The sequence below is a fragment of the Theobroma umbraticum genome, unplaced genomic scaffold (genome assembly GCF_002168275.2).
Source record: "Theobroma umbraticum cultivar Fairchild unplaced genomic scaffold, ASM216827v3 scaffold_30.0, whole genome shotgun sequence".
NCBI lineage: Eukaryota > Viridiplantae > Streptophyta > Magnoliopsida > Malvales > Malvaceae > Theobroma > Theobroma umbraticum.
Genome location: NW_018397254.1, coordinates 3,489,475 through 3,509,395, shown reverse-complemented (window position 1 = coordinate 3,509,395; position 19,921 = coordinate 3,489,475). Strand labels below are relative to the sequence as shown.

At 33.6% G+C, this 19,921-nt stretch overlaps 3 protein-coding genes across 3 annotated transcripts; all 3 read left to right on the top strand.

Moving 5' to 3' along the window:
- The first annotated feature begins 1,083 nt into the window (after nucleotides 1-1,083).
- Nucleotides 1,084-2,660, top strand: LOC110414478 (ethylene-responsive transcription factor ERF039-like). Its single transcript, XM_021425691.2, has one exon. It carries the CDS (start codon nucleotides 1,275-1,277, stop codon nucleotides 1,986-1,988), a length of 714 nt encoding a protein of 237 aa, XP_021281366.1. The 5' UTR covers nucleotides 1,084-1,274; the 3' UTR covers nucleotides 1,989-2,660.
- Nucleotides 2,661-11,995: 9,335 nt separating this feature from the next.
- LOC110426526 (sphingomyelin phosphodiesterase) lies at nucleotides 11,996-16,026 on the top strand. The gene is made up of 4 exons (XM_021441765.1): nucleotides 11,996-13,634; nucleotides 14,462-14,608; nucleotides 14,906-15,022; nucleotides 15,128-16,026. The coding sequence occupies exons 1-4, from the start codon at nucleotides 12,117-12,119 to the stop codon at nucleotides 15,734-15,736; spliced, it is 2,391 nt and encodes a 796-aa protein (XP_021297440.1). The 5' UTR covers nucleotides 11,996-12,116; the 3' UTR covers nucleotides 15,737-16,026.
- A 2,646-nt stretch (nucleotides 16,027-18,672) lies between these two features.
- Nucleotides 18,673-19,902, top strand: LOC110418355 (transcription factor MYB114-like). Its single transcript, XM_021431054.1, has 3 exons — nucleotides 18,673-18,996; nucleotides 19,097-19,226; nucleotides 19,387-19,902. The coding sequence occupies exons 1-3, from the start codon at nucleotides 18,861-18,863 to the stop codon at nucleotides 19,688-19,690; spliced, it is 570 nt and encodes a 189-aa protein (XP_021286729.1). The 5' UTR covers nucleotides 18,673-18,860; the 3' UTR covers nucleotides 19,691-19,902.
- The last annotated feature ends 19 nt before the right edge of the window (nucleotides 19,903-19,921 follow it).

Below are 19,921 nucleotides of genomic sequence, written 5' to 3'. Positions count from 1 at the left end.
AAAAAAACTCATAATTTTAAGATATTAATTAACATGTAATATTATTTTCTATTTGCTAAATTCTATTTGAATTTCAAACTATCAAATTAATCAAAAAATATATAAAAACTTAATTTAAGTTTAAAATTATTTACAATTAAAGCCTAAATAAGTTGTTTTGAGAAATAAAAAATACAGTTAAGGGCTGAGAAAAGAAGATCTCAATGAGTAGGACTTGAAGTTTTGGAAAGAATAGTTTAAGTTTTTACTTTTTTTAAATAAAATTTTAAATTATAAATTTTTTTATGTAATATTTAAATATTAATATATAAATTATTTTTTGATAATATTTAAATGTTATTAATATATAAAGTTTTTAATAAAATTTACTTTTTATCCCCACTCCTTACAAAATTGAAAAAATTAATAAGTTGACTAGTATCCTTAATTATATAAAACACTAGATAGCTAATACAATAAATAAATATTTTTTGTAATTGAATAACGTCATGTGACCTCACTCCCATGAAAGTAGGTCTACTCTGGCCGCCAGTCCTCAAATTTTAATTATTATTATTACTATTATACATATAAAATTTAATATATATATATAATTATTTTTATAATTATTTTTTAATTTTTCTTCATACAAAATTTTGAATTTGCGATTGGTTGAAGGTGTAGGATGAACAGAGGTAAGCAGAAAAAAATTAGCTGTGATTAGTTAATTTGCCAAGAGTAGAGCCCAAGAACACTTGAAAGGCGAAACAAGCAGTGGGATTGGGTTCAAAAACGCCAAAAAAGGTGATCCAACGAGCAGCGGTGTTGTAAAATTTCCAAGGGGGAGGGGTTAGATGGATCGATGCCAGCTTTCATGTGAACTGCGTGGGTTGAATTTGCAAAACTTTTTGCCCAAAAACAACGTATGTTGTTGGCCCACGATGAATACCTCAAGCTTACCAGACTATTAAAATATTAACACGAGGAGAAAATGAGCAAATGTGAAATAGAAAATGCTTTAATCCATTGCAAGTAAAACTGGGTAATGAGACATTAGGAGAAGCCAAGAAAAAAAAACAGTGCTAGATAAAGCCGAACCTTGCATTATTTAATATCAACTTGGGGTAACAAAACAATCGAATGGTACATCTTTTTTGCCTTAGGCCCCATTGCCTTGAATACACTTTTTCTAGCTTTATAATGTGTCAAAAGGACTTATAAGAAGCTATCTCAGCTTCTTCTCCTCCAAGCAATGCCCTCACATTTTTTCCTACTACTCCAAAAGATTATCCACCATGGAAGTGCCACTGGTTGCTGAGTTCGAGACTCAATCCTCTGCATCTTCCTCTTCATCCCCCCTGGCAAGCGAGTCGTCGACAGGATTTAAGTCCAAGAAAGTTGGGAAACTGAAAAATGCAAACGAAAGCAAGAGAAAGGTTAAAAATGATGAAGTCGAGGGGAAACATCCAACGTATAGAGGAGTAAGAATGCGTCAATGGGGCAAATGGGTATCTGAAATCCGGGAACCGAGGAAGAAGTCAAGAATTTGGCTTGGCACATTTCCTACAGCCGAAATGGCAGCTCGAGCACATGATGTAGCAGCTCTGACGATTAAAGGCAAGTCAGCTTACCTAAATTTCCCTGAGATAGCTCATGAGCTTCCCCGTCCGGTCAGTGCTCAACCAAAGGATATCCAAGCTGCTGCTGCTAAAGCAGCTGCCTTAAACTATCCGAAAAGCCATGAAGTTGAAGCAGAGCTGAGCCAGGTTGATCAAATGTTTCCTCGATCTCCAGCAAGCACAGTGACATCTCATGACACTCAAGACTCATCAAGCTCACCCTTAATCAATAATGATGATGCATTCATTGACCTTCCAGATCTCTTGCTGGACATGAATCATCAGATTGACGAGTTCTGGGGCTCATTGTCATGGCAGCTGCCTGCAACTGATGATCCTGTTGACAATGGATTCGGATATGAGGAGCCTTGCCTTTGGGAATACTGCTAGAGAGTACCCGAGAAGAGACAAGCAATTCCCTTGCCCGTAATTTCCCAAGGTTCCCAGGCTTGGTACATTAGTCACTAGGTGTCCAATTTTCTTCCAAATTGGACGCCCAAATCTATCTGGCGCAAGACAAGATGGAATTTACAGGTTTGAATTAATATCTTGCTTACTCGAGATCACCACCCTGGAATTCTATTGATTAACAGAGAGGTCACAGTTCATCCATTCCAAAGTCACCCTGCTCAAGATAACAGGGGAGCTTTCACCTCCCAGATTTTATGTTAGATGAACATTGTGAATATGATCAAATGACAAAGTTTTATGCACATTAAATAGCCTAAGGTTCTCTATTCTCACCCCACACCCCCTCTTTTTTTCTTTTTTATCGGGTTATAGACTTTCTTACCTAGCTTTCAGGTGAAATTGTAACTTGACAGGAGTACATAAATTGCTAGAAACAAGGTAGAATATAAGGAAGGGATCCTTTATAGTACTGTTCTTGTTTTTTACTGTACTTTTTTGTGTTTTTCTTTTCTTTTTTTTTTCTTCATTTTTTTTTTAGCACCCATAGTTCAGAGTAGAATTCTTCTGAGTTTTGATGCATATGAGACATGATTGAGTCAAAATTTCACCCACCTTGCTAAGTTTAGTAACAAGTATGACACAGCATCAAAGTCTTCCATCATGTGCTGATGAATTCTTATGTTTGTTATTAACCATACTACTACTATCTACTTATTCATTTGTTTTAAAATATATGTATATATATTATATAATAATTTAAAGCTGATGCTCCATATGAGAAAAAAGCATCTAGAAGGAATATCTTTTCCTTCTTCACCTGATTAAAGAAAGCAAGGGAAAAGATTTGGAACATCTATTTGTGGATTTAAAGCTGTGAAAAGAGGGGGCAAAAGATCCACATTGGTTACCAAAGCACACGCTAATATAAATTCTGGTTTTAAATATATTAATAACAAAAAAATTTACATTGATTAAAATGAGAAATTTATTGTTTCATCTTAAAGCCTGAATTGAACTTTTATAAGGAAGAAAAAGGGCATTATTAGAGAATAAATATCAAACAAGAGCCCACATTTTGATAAATCCTGCCTGACCACAACAAGGCCTTCAGTCAAAATAAGTTTTACCACCCCCCCAGCATTTTAATATTAAGAGTTAAGAAATCTAATTCTTTAATTATTTTTTTTTCTTTATTTCTTTTCTTTGATTGGTTGACACATGCAACAACGACCCATTAGATTAGCTGTACCACCGAAGGTGTTAAGTGGCACCTCGGCCTTATCTTCACCATCTTTTTCCATAACTCATCGGTCACTTCCCCATCAATGTCTGCCCCTCTAGCCTGGTTCTTGTCTATCAGAAGGGCCAACAATAATCACTTTCTTTTTTCGTACTCTGTTAAGATGATATGAAATTTCAATTTCGAAAATGTTTTGATCTTTGATAAGAGAATATTGATAGTAGTAGTATTTTTTTTATTTAAATTTTTCATTCAAGATTTAGGGGTAGTCAAATCAACATTGGTTTCTTATTAAAAAATAAAACAATTGAAGAATAATTTGCTTTATATTGATCTTAGGAATAAATTAGTCCACGTAATCTTCATGGCCTCATCTAAAAAATCATATATTCCTTCATGGGCCATTGGCCATGCATTTTATTGGAGAACAATGATAACAACTGAGAGAAGGATTGAACACAGAGGATAGTACTAGAGAAATAACAACAAAATTATAGTATGACTTCAAATACACAATCATAGCTAAAATTTTATTTGTGTATTTGTATAAATATATTTGTGGCTCTAAATTCTAATTAATTAGTGGGGATGGTACAATGACCTTGACTTGGAAAATTATGCAGATAATAATTTAAAACCCATGTCTAAATGACGCTAAGCATAAAGAGATAAACACATAAAAAACCAAGACTGTAGTATTGCTGAAAATTTTGAAACATTAAATGCAGAAGAGAAAGGGACTGGTTGGAGTGTGACAGGAAGCATCCTATGCTTTAAAAGTGAAACAACATAAATTAATAATTAATATATAATTCTTATTTAAGTTGGATAATCAATGTTCTGATATGGGATTAAGCACAAGGTTTACCGACCGCATGTCGTGGATAGTCTATTGAAGAAGAAGAAGAAGAAGAAGAAGAAGCCTTAAGTACTGTTTATATTGATTTATACAGTAGTATAATGTTTGTCCAGTATTTTGGTGTTCGTACAAGAGGGACAAAATGGCCCCGTAAAGATGGAAAAAGAGTAGGTGAATGGGATTGAAATTTCGAAAGCGAAATGGGCAATTGAGAGCCCAGCTTTTTGTCTTTACTTTGGATTTTGGAAAATGCTAGTCACTCAAATGATTAAGATACTTGTATGCTTTTGATGCACATAGTTTTCTTCTCTTTTTAACATTCCAGTTTCTTCTCAGAGAGATAAGACATAGATTCTTTTGAAGAAAAATAATTTTACTTAAAACCTTGGGTTTGCTTTCAATTATCCTAAAACTTCTTTAGTGATAAAGGGTAAAAGTCAAATTCTAGCATGTTTGCGTGTTTGATTGCAAACTATTTTTGACTATTCTCCATGTACGCCCCGTGGAACGACAATCCCCAAGGGGGGCCATGTAAGTCGAAATAATGCCACTTGGCTTGGACACAAAATAAAAAGGCACATGCAGTTCATCATTCATCATCCATCATCCATCATGGGCTTTGTTTGTTTATCAACTAGAACAATGATTGAGTAAAATGGGATATATGATACTTGAAAGCTTGTGATTGTTTAATTTCTTGAAAGGTGTAAGGCCTGTTCATTAAAAGGAAAGACAGAGATTAAGAAAAAGTGCAATGCAATTAGGGTCTCTTTATTATTGAATGAGTTTGACTTAAAGAAAGGTATAATTAAAGTCTAATTAAAATCGATGAAAAGATGATTTAGTGCATTAATTGTTCATTTCTAATGTCAAATTCCCATTGCCTCCCTTTTCACATTACACAAAACCTCTCAAATAATTACTTCTTCCTGTACTAGTTTTGACCTTTCTCAATGAAAGGTGCATGATTTTTTCAGCACAAAAAAAAAAAAAACACATAATAAAGCTTTTATGGAAGTGGTTTTTTGTTTTTTTTTTGTTTTTTTATAGATGAAAAATACTTTTATCAGGTTGTCTTAACTGTAGTAGTAATTGCTCAAGACCTCCTCAATGAAATGTACAACTCTTAGTTATAAGGTGAAGAACTCAAAAATCTTAAGCCCCTATCACCCAATTCCTTGATTATTTTTTTCCAATATATGATCTAGGGACAAATTAGTAAATGCTATGGACACCAGTTAAATTGTTATTTAAAAATAAATAAAATTCAATATATTACACACCATCACATTTATAATTAACTATATATTATATCCTCAATGGTTGAATATTTAATGATCTTTTAAATAAATAAAAATTAAAAGATTGAGCACATTTTAATTAAGGTTAATTAGATGTTTAATGAGATATAAAATAATCCTTAAACAGCCTGCCACTGATACTGTTGGATAATTGGACATTGAAATTGAAAAATTAATTATTCTATCTTTAATCCGTCCAATTTCTATATGTTGATTTTTAATTTTAATTAGAAATAAAAGCTTTTATTTCTTTGTCTTTTTTTTTTGGTAATTAAACATAAAAATGTGGAGCAATTGCAATTTTATAAACAAATGTTTCTCCACAATCAAAAATAAAATATTGTACTACTTATTAGAACACACGTGAGGAATGCACATATATAGGTGTATATTTTGATTTTCATGGTGGCACCATTTGAGACAGAGAAAGAGAGTATATAGCCTTACTTTTCATGTCATGCGGCTGCGTTGGCTTGGCTAATAGTGACCGACAAAGTTAGTTTGGAATAAAGCATCTTACATTATAATCATGTGAAATGAATGATTACATAATAATATGATTAGCATTAGGAATCAATTTTCATTAAATCCGAAAACATGCATGTGTTCTTTCTCTTTTTCTTTATTTATGAAGACAGGGTGGGTTTCTGCTTATAGATAAAAAAAAAGGTTATATTTTACTTTTAGAAGAATTCAAGGCATTCTTCATCAAAGAAAAGGGGATTAAAGCCAGAGGAGGAAAAGAAGGAAAAGAGAAGATATTTATACGTTGAAGTGAAAAAAGGGGGGAAAAGAATGATAAAGAAGAGAGAGATGGATGATGCTCTTACTCCCACAACCTTAAAAACTTGGAAGACAAGCCAGACTTGGGTAGCTATGATTGTAACTTGGCATTCCAGGGAACGCGTTAAGCTAAACGAGGGGCAACCTAGCTTTTCATACATGCCGTTACAAAGGGACCAACAATATCTGCTGTTGGTTTTTTTGTTGTTGTATTTTTTGAAGGAATATTGGGAAAATTACAAACCAAATCCAGTCCAACAATAAAAATGATAAAATTTCCTAAGGAAGAAAATTGCAGTTTACAAAAGCTGTTGACCATGAAAAGTTAATCCCCTTCCCCAAGGGTATTTATTTCATCACGCTTTTGTAAAAATGACGAATTAGGACTAGTTTTGCAATTAAACAAGCTCCACCAAAGAATTGCACGATAAATCACGATAATTAAGTTGCTTCAATGCTTAATGGTCAATTCTCAACTCTTGTCTGAAAACAGAGAAAGTCTGCAATCAAATCAAATGACCGTTAGCATCAAAGCCTCAACTTATGTAGTAAGCTTTGATTTTTCTCTGGGAGGTATGATTATTCTTAATTGAAGTAAAGCATCCAACTAGTTTTTGATTAGTTGAAAATTCAAAACAAGTAATCAATACAATAAGAGATAAGCAAAATGCGTATCGATTAGTACAAGTTTTTAATTTGATGGCTCTCTCTCTCCAAATCAATTTGCAACGCAATTTCTGCTTTGCTCTTTCTTCTTTTAGTTCAGTTTGGTTTTTTTTTGTATGGTGGTATTTACCTGCCTATTGAGTATGCTAAGGTTTGCACATTTGCCTTGATATGTTTGGAATTTTGCTTATTCCACAAAGCTTAATAAAAGCATTTTCATAATTTTCAAAAAAAAATTATAAAAGAAAAAGCCTTTTGGGCTCTTAGTTTTCACAAATAGTTAACTCTTTGTTCAAGAAAACAACGGTAGCACGCTTGTTTCGTTGGTATAAGGCAAAATTAGGACTATAACAGTAAAGAGAGTCAAAGTTTCTGCTACACCCGTATCACAGTAAGCCTTAGCGTCTAGAATCTAGATCCTAGGTTTTTTTTTCTTCTGTAGGTTTGCATTTAATTATCAGCCGACTGTAAAAAACAAATGAATAGAGAATCAATCCACAAGAACAAAAATTGAGCCCTGTACGTTTCTCGAACCACAAACAAAAAGAGTTCGCTCCCTTTGATGCAATGAGCCAGCTGCCAGGGCTATGGCTCCCCTGGATTCCTTCTTAATAATGCTGGGGGCGTTGTAGTTGCTCCATCTTTGTCTAAGCTAAAAAGCGAGAATACTGTATATCACATCAGATCCCCACAGCCACAAAGTCTTTCTCACTCCCACACTCTCATTGCACTACAAAATGAGCTTATTAACAACACGACAATGACACTATGAAAGGACCAGCACTTCTTTTTTCTTCTATAATCAATGTAGTTTTGGACCACTTTGTACAGATATGGATGAGATGATTAAATTCAATTCGCACGCTCTTCAAAGATTTTGCGTTTTTCTTACTTTCTGGCTGTGTATAATGTTAGGGGGACTACAGAGAGTACACACTGGGGTTGTACAGCATCGACAGGGCATCATGATCTTGTTTCTACAAGTAATTGGATCAGCGCTATGACTATGAATTCTACGTACTTGTAACTAATTTGGGTTTTGCTTTTGAGTTTTGCCTTAGCAAATTCTTCTTCTTACATTCTCTTTTTCTTCTTTGATCTTTTAAGGCTTACCACCAAATTAGACGGAGGTAACAAAAATGGTGGATATATATATGCTTTGATGGTACATTCATGAAAAAGTTAAAGACATTTCGAACTCATCAAGTCTATTGATGATATAGATGTGAATTAAGAGAATAAAAAGGATTTTCTTGTTGATTAATCTTTAAATTGCATAACCCAATCAACAAATAAGTACTAAAACAGATAACCACCTTTGAACTAATAGTTCCCAATGTACCTGAAAATCTTATTCTAAACTTATCCAAAAAAAGGAAACCAATGAACTTTTTCAAATATCTTGGCCACATATATAACTATGTATGGCAGGTTCCTATATATGATTCGTCGTTAAGCTGCTTAGGGGTGAAATCAACTAAGGCGTTATGCCAAAATCATAAAATAAATTACAAAAGCAATATTAATTTTAACATTATATTCAAATATGTTATTTATTTTCAATAATTCAATTTCAAAATAAAAAAATTTGAACTTATGATCTTTTTAAAATTTAATTGTATGATCCCATAGATATTTATTTTTACCTTTTTTTTTTCTCATAGTTGAAAACACATATAAATTCAATAATTTTTGTTTAGAATTGAGAGAAGGGAAATTCGAATCTTATTCTTTAAGTAACGAGATCATACATCAATTAATAAATTAAATACTCAATTACTATTCAATAATCGTCTTAACTTTACTTAATGTAACCATACTTTAATTACAAAAAAATTGAGTCAATTGTCTAAGGCGTTTGCTAGTCATTTTCTAGTTCCGCTGTTGCTTTAGTGTTTAATGAGTGTTCTAGCTTGAAGCATAATAATTTCCATGGCACCAACTCATTTGATTAGGAAAGCATCCTAGGAAGAGAAAGGAAATCCATTTGTTTTCATCAAAATCCTAAGTAACAGAAATTAATCATTCGTTAGATATCTTGACAAAAATCTTTTTGAGTCCAATCAAAAAACAGTTTTAGGCTTCTAGTCCAATCCAAACATTCCACAATTATTATTTTTGATTGGAGAAGAAATTTTGCCAGGTTGTTTCGTTTTTATAGCTTAGCTGCAAATGTTGTGGTCTCATTAGGACAGGGCATTGCCAAAAATAGTGAAGTAGAACATGCTTAGGATCAAAGGTTTGAGAACAAGAGGGTCATTAATTGATTGATAAGGTTTTATTTTCTTTGGAAATTTCTCAACAAAAAATGATTCCATATGTATTCCTTTTAGGAATATGAAATAATATTCAATTATAATATTTTTTGGGTATAATACTTGGATCTTTCTAAATTTTAATTACAATTTCATACGAGTTCATTAATTTTTGAAATAGATATTTTATTTTAAAAAAATATTTTTTACTGGACACATAGTTCTAATTGTTAGTCAATTATTAATATTTTTGTTAGTTTGATTAAATAATAATATTGAAAAAAAATTATCTTTTATTAATTTTAAAAATTATTATTATCTAAATTATATTTTTTATTTTTTTTATAAAAGAAAAATTCTTTCAAGCCTTAGTGCTCCCTAGGAGGGGGGTGGGAGCACCAGACCCAAAAATGCTCCCCTTGAATTGGGGTGGTCGATCGGATTACATTGTTTGAAAGAGAAAAAAAAAAGATATTTTAGTTTTTTAATAATTTTTGTTAATAGTGTTTGTATTTTTAAAATTCATTATTTATTTTAAAAATTAATAAACTCACATGAAATTTCTGTTAAAATTTAAAAAGTTTAGGTATTTTATCTTATTTTTTTCTTATAAAAATTAACTTCATGCATTTAGTTAAAGAATAACCCGTGTAAGATGATGTACATATATACATAGTAAATGTTTAGGGTGCAAAAAATTATCATATCTATTATTTTTAGTTCAATATAAAGTGTATTTAGGTGAAACAAAATAAGAAATGGGAATCAAAAGGAAAGCATCTTCTTGTTTCTCTATCGGTCAATTTCCATTTTGGATGAGAAACATGTTTTTTTCTTTCTTTTATTTTTAATTTTTTTTAGCTTGCGTTCATTGCTAATCACTAGCTAAGACCCCACCTCCTCATCATGTTCTTCCTTTTTAAAGCTTGAAAACTATTTCTCAACCAATTCCAAGAACACCACCAAACTTGAACGAAACATGGAGAAGAAAATTTGAAGTTCTCTGTATTTATGTTATAATTATTTTTTTTAATTTGTTTTCCTAATGGATTTTTTTTACCCAAAAAAGTCGTTTATGTGTTGTTTATCGGTTTTTGTATATTTGGACAAGGTCAGAGAGAGAAAGGGATTTGTAACTGTTCTCTTTTGTATAAACACGTTCTAATGTGGAAAAAAAAATGTTATATTACATTATCATACAAGATAAACCATAGAAAAATACTTTATAATTTAATGTAAAGCAAATTTATTCATTGAAATTTAAAATTTGACACTTAAACTATCTCATGTTTATATGTATTACTTTTCTACCCAACACCATTACCTTTAACTTTAAGTTTTTTTATTTTATTATTAATACCAATTTAATGAAATAAAAGATATTCTAATATTTTATTTTTAAAACTGTCAACGAAAACAATAAGATAATTAAGCGTCTTATAGTAAATTTTAGAGAGTAAATTTGTTCTACTTCAAAGTCCATGGTGCTTTTTTATATTTACACCATATATATATATATATATAGAAATAGAAATGTGAACTCGTGTTACTGATTAGAGGGTTTTATCTCTAAAAAAAATTCATAATTTTCGACTTTTGAAAGAAATATTGAGACCAACACTGAACTACTTGAAAAACGGTGCTCTTCAGAATTTGAATTTGAACAAACGGACCACAAATTGATCGGGACATGGTCGCAATGTTGTTTTCCAGCCCAATAACTCTGCCGGATATCCTGAACTCAGGGCCCAAAAGAACTAAAGACAAAACGGAAAAAGTATTTTGGGCGGAAGACTTGTTGCTTTCTAATTTTTATTTAGCGGGCCAAAAAAAGATTTATTTTTTTCTAAACGACGGGATGAAAGCTAACTTTGTTTTGTCTGATTTCTCAACCTACTATATATGCCAAGACTAAAACCAATACAATTGATTGTAATTTTATTGAGATTAACCAAATTAATTCACAAAATTATAGAATGAAAATAATATTCAAGAAAAGGAGATAATTTAAGGTCAATGCAAATAATATCAAAAAACCTCTAGTAAATAGTAAACTTAATTGCAAAAAAAGATAAGATATTTTTGTGCTATTATATTATAAAATTTGAAAATAACCCTTAAAATGACAAATTTTTTGAAAAAGATTAATACATAACATCTAATATTTCATTTATCAATTAGTAAGCTATTGATGCTAAGCCGTAGGATTTATATTTAATTAGTTTTTTTATATTATGAAAAAATTTAAAATAATTTACATTACTATTTTAGGTCTAGTTATATTTAGATAGTCTTTAAATAAATATGTAATAATATCATCAAGAGGAATAAAAAAAATATGTAAATCTAAATCTAAATTTTCATGATGGGTAACCATTCAATTGATACATTGATTGACTTCACGGTGAACGTAAGATAATGAATAATTTTAATCTCGATTAAGTAATTCTCTAATGAGCTTTAAAAGATTAGCATTAAGATCTATTATTGATAATGATATATTATACATTAAATAGTTTTGGTTTTTAAATTTTTGTTACTGCAGTGCATATATCTTGATATAATGTGACTTATCATTAAAAGTTTTTAATAAGCTAACATGGTATTACTTTAAATCTAATTACTTACTAAAGAAAGCATGGGAATTGTATTATGTTATATGGAAATTAATTATCCGACGTGGCAAGATCTGAGGATTCCCGCCCATTCAGATCAAAATCAGAAAAAGACCTTATGGTGAATCAACCGGAGACACTTAAAGAGTATTTTTTAAAATACGCCCCACAATGTCCATGATCAAGGCTCTCAATCCGTTGCCACGTAACCTTCATCCTTCATAAAAAGGCGCCACATTAACTACTCTTTATCATTTTAAACCTTCTCTCTCTGTCTCTCCAGAGGCCAAAACCCTTCCTCTGTCTCTTTCTTTCTCTCTCCGTGTCTTTCTAGGCAAAACCCTAATATTTTTCTCGTTTCGGTGCAATCGTATCCGCGAACTTTACTATGCTCCCTCACTCGTACACCGTCGATTCCGTTTCCCAATCCCAAGACCTTACCTCGGCAATCCTCGCCTCCACCACTCCTACCACAATCTCCGCCACCTGCGCCTCCATTGACTCCTTCCTGCACTCGCACTCCCCCGATCAGTCCCGCCATTTCTTCTCCATCACCTTCCCAACCCTAATCTGCAAACTCTTCGGCTTCGATGACGCCACGTCACCATCCCCACCTCCACCGCCACAAAAACTCCAGCGTCCCCAGTCCAACGGCTGGATCGAGCTCGCCTCTCAATCCAATCACCCAGATTTCTCCGCCAATATCTTTTCCCTCCTTTCCCCTAACGGAACCTTAATGAACTCAATCTTAGCTGTTGATCGACACTCTCTAGTCAAATACGTGTTCCCAATCGAACGTCTCCCGGTGTGGGTCCGGTTCAGGCTATCTAACGAAAAAGATTGCGGGGTTTTATCCGATTTGTGCCCTTTGGTTAAAGGTAAAGTCAAAGAAGATTCAATTAAGGGTTCTTTATGTCAAATTCAATTGAATGTTTTCGAATATTATATGTTTTGGTTCGCTTATTATCCGGTTTGCAAAGGAAACTGCGAGAACTTGGACTCTAATTCAGTAAAAAGAAGCAAGAAGTTTAGGTTAGAGAATTGGACACATTCAATTCCGGGTTTTTCGGGGTTGCATAAGCGTGAAATGGAGCAAAAATTCGAGGGTAATCTTTATATACAGCTTTTATATGCGTATCTTCATGCTTTTGTTCCTATATTTGATTTGGGTGCTCACCAACCATATCGTAGTTCGATTTTGAATTACTCTTTGAAGTGCGATGGTTCAGTTATATTTCGAGCTGAGTTTTTGGTCAACGTTTTTGTGCATTACTGGTTGGTTGATAATGATTTTTCGCCGTTGCCTGTTAATGTATGCAAATCGTTTGGTGTATCATTTCCGTTTAGGTCAGTGCTTGGGGAGACCCCACCAACAAGCGGGTTGGGTGAGGTGGTGAAGTTGTTTGTGAAGTACTTGAATTTGAGCTCAGTGATAAGCACGGATGGGTTTGGCAATATTGAGCATAGTCAAAGTCCAAGCTGGAGGGTTTCTGGTGGTTTTGATGGTGGGAAGTCCAGGGATGTTGTTTCTTTGTGTTCTGTCGGTTCTTGGAACTCATGGATACAGAGGCCATTATATAGGTTTATATTGAGAACATTCTTGTTTTGTCCTGTGGGATCTCCAATCAAGAATGCGTCCCAGGTGTTTTCTGTTTGGGTTACTTATATGGAGCCTTGGACAATTAGCTTGGATGATTTTGCAGAGCTTGATGCAATTGTGAATGGATTAAGTAAAGATGTGAGGAAGCAGGAACTGCAGTCTCAAGCTTCTGGATATTTGCCATTATGGCAAGGCTATGTGTTGTCCAATTACCTATACTACAGTTCACTTGTTATGCATTTTATCGGCTTTGCACACAAGTTTCTCCATACAGATCCGGAAGTAATAGTTGACCTGGTATTGAAGGTTTGTTTTCTTAATTGTGGCTTTTTTCACTTTGGTCAAGTGAAATTTTGTGTGTGTGTTCTTGTGATTTAATCTAATATCAATGATCTAGTCACCAAAAAATAAAATGGAAGATTGAAAAGATTTCATTACTTAATAGCGAAAAATCTGGTTCTAGTCCGATGATCCTAACAAGTCCAGCCCATGCTTAGAATGGTTATTTAAAAGAATAAGAATATTCTATATACATATATTAACATAAGTCTCGTTTCTGAAAACGGAACATTATTGCCTTTCCTTATGGGGGCATGCAGGTGTTATTGGGGCTTTCTAGTGCCCAAATTAATGTGGGTTGATGTGGTGTTTTAGTTGTTCTAGAACTGTGAGATTAGGCCTAGATTTTGGATTGTCCTATGTTGAGCCTGAGATTGCATGAGTGTTTGAACAGTGACATGCATGTGAGTTATAGAGGAATATAAATTTCATGTGATGGGCATGTCATCTTTAGAGGAAATCTACCATCTATATAAGTTGAATAGAGTAGAGCAGAAGGGTGTGTGTTAATTTCACGGGGAGTTTAGGATTAATCATTTCATGGCTTATTTTGATTGCATAGATTTATATCAATTTCAAATCATATTCAACCATCTTTTTATAGGCTTTCAACACTGTCTTAAAGGTGTAGATAATGGAGAAGCATTGGCCTGAAATAAGGAATATTGGGTAGTCATAGTGCACTTGGTACATGTACCTGAGTTTTCTTATGATTTTAGCATAGAATTTTGTATTCGATATTATTATCTATTTTTCTTTTAAGATTCTGTTCATTCTTTATCTTGTTTATACAGGTGATAAGCTTGTTGACATCCTCCAAAGAGCTGGTTGATCTAATAAAGAATGTAGATACTGTTTTTCATTCTAAACAAGCTGTATCAAGCAAATCAACACTCAATAGCTTGTATAGAGTTGTTCCTTCAATACAGGAACAGTTGCAGGTAATTTCTAACTCAATCTCTATACTCTAGTGCTTTTGCCTATCAGTCTAAGCAAATAGGGTTCAAATGTTTTCTGAAGTTGATGAAAATTTGAACAGCTGGTCAGCATTCTGAACCAAATATTAAGTACAAGTTCATTTTTTTTTTGTTTTTTAATCACTTATTGTTTCTCAATAGTTTCTGAGGTAGTTTTAGGTCACTCTCCTATATCTGTTGATACTCAGCACGTGCTAACAATAACACAACTTTCTCAGCATCACATTTCATTTCATTGATTTCTTTTGCTGGTGACATCAGGACTGGGAGGATGGGTTATGTGAAAGTGATGCTGATGGATCTTTCTTGCATGAGAATTGGAACAAGGATCTAAGACTCTTTAGTGATGGGGAAGATGGGGGACAGCAACTATTTCAGGTTTTTATAGTTTTTATTGTTTGCTATTGAAAAGCTGTGGTTGTGTTATTTGTAATCTATCAGAATGTCTGTTCTTATCCTCTGACAGTCATTTTGTTGTTGCAGTTGTTTATAATGCGTGCGGAAGCTGAGTTGCAAGGGATTTCTGGTGATAATCTTTCACACGGACTCAAGTTAATAGATTCATTGAAAGCTAAAGTGGGCTACTTGTTTGGTGGCTCAATGGTGAAGCCAATTCCTATTGCACCTGAATTGAGACAGCCTCAGCACTTACGTGATGAAATCTTCAAGCCCAGAAGAGTTGGCAACCAAACGCTGGCAAATATCACGTACAAGGGTGACTGGATGAAGCGCCCAATCTCTGATGATGAGGTTGCATGTTTTGCAAAGCTGCTTATCTGGTTATCCGGTTGGTTGAATGAAAGCCTGGGCCTAAACTGCCCCGAAAATACTGATTTAGGTTCTAAGTGGTCCTATGTGGATGTCCCAGGTGATGCAGCAAGCGTAAGTGGACCTGGAGAGGCCATGAAAACTCTGGTTTGCGTAATGGGTTCCTGGCTTCTAATGATGGGTACAATGACGGTGAGATTAATGAGAAAACATGGTTTAAGGGTAAATCTTAGGGTTTTGGCTTCCAAGAAGGTGGTTATGGTGTTGCTCTTATCTGTTGTGTTTAGTGTATTGAAGAAAGCTTTTGGATTGTTTTATCCATAGTGTAAATGAAACACAAGAACACGGAGAAAATGGTACATAAAATGTGAGGAAAAAGAAAAAAAGGCCCATATTCTTCTTTTTTTGCCGTCTTCCTTGTCGCAGGGGTGGTGTCCTTTCCTTGTGCCTGTCACCCTCTGTGTCCAAAACGACATGTGTAGCAAGAGAGAGATTTTGCAAACGCCATTATTCTTTTTCCTTCCAGAGCTCTGATTGCTCTCTCGCGAGTCTCGAGAGAGTAGTGCTCTCGGCTTTCTGTTAATAGAATGAATTCATATTTCATCTTACGGTAATTTCTTTTCGAAAAAGAAGGGTCACACCACATTCTCATGTCAAATTTGATTTAAGATTGTAAATTGTTAAAATATGTTATTAAAAATATTTTTAAGAATGTTATATTATTTTTATAAAATAAAGTAAAATTATAAAAATTGCATATATTATCAAAAATTATATTTTCAATATTGTTATTAAATGTTGAAAAAATGTAATCAAAAAGTTAAATTACTTGTAGTTTTTATAATCTCACTATATAATTAAAATCAAAATTTATTGCAGTGTGATTTCAAATGAAATGGAAGAAAAGAAATTAAGAATGGTGAAAAATTACTAAAGTATTGGAATGTAGCCCAAAAGAAGCTCTCTTGTATGATCAATAATGCATGGCAATAATATTATTTCATGAACTTTGTTTTGTTCTTAATGTTGATCAAAATGTAAGTTATTGCCATTATTATTCATTATAAATCATACGACAGAATTTGGATGTTAATTGCTTGATGGCCACCGTCCACTGCAAAATACAAAACACTAGCATAATTTAATAGTCAATTTTGGCTATTAAGACTTTAGAAATTACTGAAAAAGAAGGGACAATTTTTATATATAGAGAATACTAGTAAAACAGTCCATGGCATGTAATTATTCTTTCTTATTTATTTTTGTGATAATTCACGTGAGACGTGTGAAAACTGAAGAAACTAGAAAAGATGGGACCGCAATAATTAATTTTACTAATTAAATCACTAATAAATCATGTTAGAAAAACTCTTAATAAAAAAATCATTCGAGTCTGGTTGACGGTTAAACTGGTTTTTATTATCGGCAAAGACAGGTGGGAAAAAACAAATTAATTCTTATAAAAAATAAAGAGGGATATTGAATGGAAAAGAATTTCATTTTTCTCTATAAGAAAAAGGAATTAAAGTGTCGAGATGGTACTACTTATGTTAAAGATTCGTCTCTTGGACATGCTTAACTTTAAACTACAAGTTTCAATTGGAATTGGGTCCATCACAAACTTTTCCTCCCAAGATTATCATGTTTGTTTCAATCAAATGTTTCTGTAAGAGACAATTATACTATAAGAATCTTAAACAGTTAATCAATATTCATCATTTTCCCAATTGAATTAGAACTGGGATTGAGGAGAAAACCAAGGTGAAGGGTAGGGAGTAAATGAAGTAAGTAAACAAAAAGAAACCAAAAATTTGCCTAAACATGGTAGAACTCATTATGGGAATCATGTGATGGGTGGTCCGTGTAGATACCATCATGTTTCTGATATGTAATTGGCCACCATTCCAAAGTTTTCATAGAAAATTGCTAAACTCAAGCAGCTGCAACGTGTTTTTGCAGCAGCCATGCATGTTAGTCAAACCAATTGCATTCTAAGACAGTTTTATATTCAGAATTCATTGAATTTGGTTGAAAAATGAACTCTTCTCCAAGTTTTTAAAGATTTAAATTTTTAAAATTTTTTAATTTTAAAAACTTTTAGATTCAAACTTGAGGGAAGAAGAAAAGAAGGACAATAATGTCTGAAATATTAGAGAATCCTTACGTTTTCGTCTCTTTGTATAATTTAAGACACAAAACTCTTCTTTTTCTGCCTAAAACCAACTCATATACCTAGCTTCTATTTGCAGCAAGTGCATAAAGAGGGAAAAAACCAATTTGCATGGGAAATTGCTTTGATTAGACAAATGGGTGAAACGTAATTGCACTTTAAATGCCCCATGGCCCTCGTCACGTGACTTTCTTTTGCCCTTTTTTGCAGGCAAATAGCCAAATGAGGTCAACTCAAAGATAAAAAGAATGGTCAAGGCGTTGTCTTGGCATCCTTGAATGCAGGAATTAACAGCCACAAAGAAGGCAAAAAGGAGGAGCCAACTAACAAGAAGATGAAAGCCAGCCAGGTGAAAAAGGGGCTGCTGCCTCCTGCGGGGATATTGGTATGTAAAAATATTGCAGTTGCCTAGTGGTCCACATGCGGCTGCCATGGCAACATTACTTAATCTCCATATTTGGGATGGAAAACAGTCCCAAAGTTCCCAACTACCTCTTCTTGGAGAAAATTCAAAGAGTGGTGAGACATTCTTGGTTATATGGTACAAATTAAAATGTTGCAATCAAGACTTCTGCACTCTTCATCAACGAGGTTTCAATCCTACAGTTCTTGAACTTTAATTTTTTGAATATGCATATATTTAATTGAAATAATGAAATTGGTACTTAGAAGAACACCTAGCTAGCTGTATGAGAGGTTCATATTCTAATTTAAGGTCTAATAGTGGAGTTTTTGAAGGTGAAAATAAGTTGTATAGGATGAAAGATTGGCCAATGGTCTAATACCAATCATTTAAAAGTACATTGGATTGAAAATTTGAACTTAAATTTAAATTAAGCATGAAGAAATCATGCCACAAACAAAGAAACAGGACACGTCCAAAACAAAGGAAAAGTTGGATTAATTCAGTTAATAAACATGATCAGTTGTATAAATAATAAAATAAACTTACTTTTTTAGTTATTTTATTGTTTTCTACGATTCAAGGACATGAATCAGCACAAACAGTAAACTATATACAATGGTAACATAAAGTCTAATAGAACCGGTAGTTGAGGGCTTTCGTCTTTGGCTTCGCAGGAAGGGTAGATGGGATGGACACTCACTGACCATTCAATCCTCTATCTCACTAAGCCAAACTCTCCCATGTTTTATACTCTTGACTTCGCTCCTTGTTTTCCCAATCAAAGTTACTCTTACTAAATCTAGCAGCTAAAAGCATCTCTCCCCAGCTCTCTCTCTCTCTCTCTCTCTCCGTGTCGCTTCTGGTAGTGGCAGATGGCCCCTAAGAAGGATGGAGTGAGTAAAAGAGTTTTGAACAAAGGAGCATGGACAGCTGAGGAAGATCGAAAATTGGCTGAATATATTAAGATTCATGGTGCAAAGAGATGGAAAACTATCGCAATTAAAGCAGGTAATTGCCTTCTTTATAGCACTCGACTGAAATTCTATCGCATCCATTTTTGGAGCAGTGGGAATTTGGATTTGACAGGCTGCAGTGTTTCCATGTATAGGTTTGAGTCGCTGCGGCAAGAGTTGCAGATTGAGATGGTTGAACTACTTGAGACCAAACATCAAGAGAGGAAACATATCTGATGAAGAAGAGGACTTAATTCTTAGGCTTCACAAACTGCTAGGGAACAGGTTGGTATCATTTATTTTTGAAAAGAAAGCAAGGTATCTAGTGGACTTTGACTTGCAGTCCATCACTTCCATTATTAAAAATGATCCCTATTCTATTTTCTTGTATTAATAAGAGAGAATTCTAAGCATTAATATGTAATCCGTTTAAATGTCGGTACAGGTGGTCCTTGATTGCTGGGAGACTTCCAGGTCGAACAGACAATGAAATTAAGAACTACTGGAATTCACATTTGAGCAAGAAAATAAATCAGAAGGAGAAAACAGAACAAACTTCAACCTCAGAACAAACTGTGCCCCTGAAAACTTGGGAAACAGTTCAGATGGAAGCAGAGGTAGCAAAAGGAAGTGATGAGAACTTCGAACTTAGCTTTGATGCAAACGAGTTCTTTGACTTCTCAACTCAAGATTGCTTTGGTTTGGATTGGGTGAATAAGTTCCTTGAACTTGATGATCAGACTCCATAGCAATTGTATAAGTTTGTAATAAGCCATGCTTCCTCCTCTGAAAAAATAAAATAAAGAGATGTTTGGGGCATTGTTATGTATTAACTTGAATTAAAATTGCTCTAATTTGCTGCATTACTTTAGTCAACTCATTATTGGGCGGGGTTGCTCGCCAACTGAGAGTGTCACGGCATGCCAGAGAGCCAATTGGCTCAGTGGAATCTGGCCCGGTGGGCTACAGCCTGGGAATCG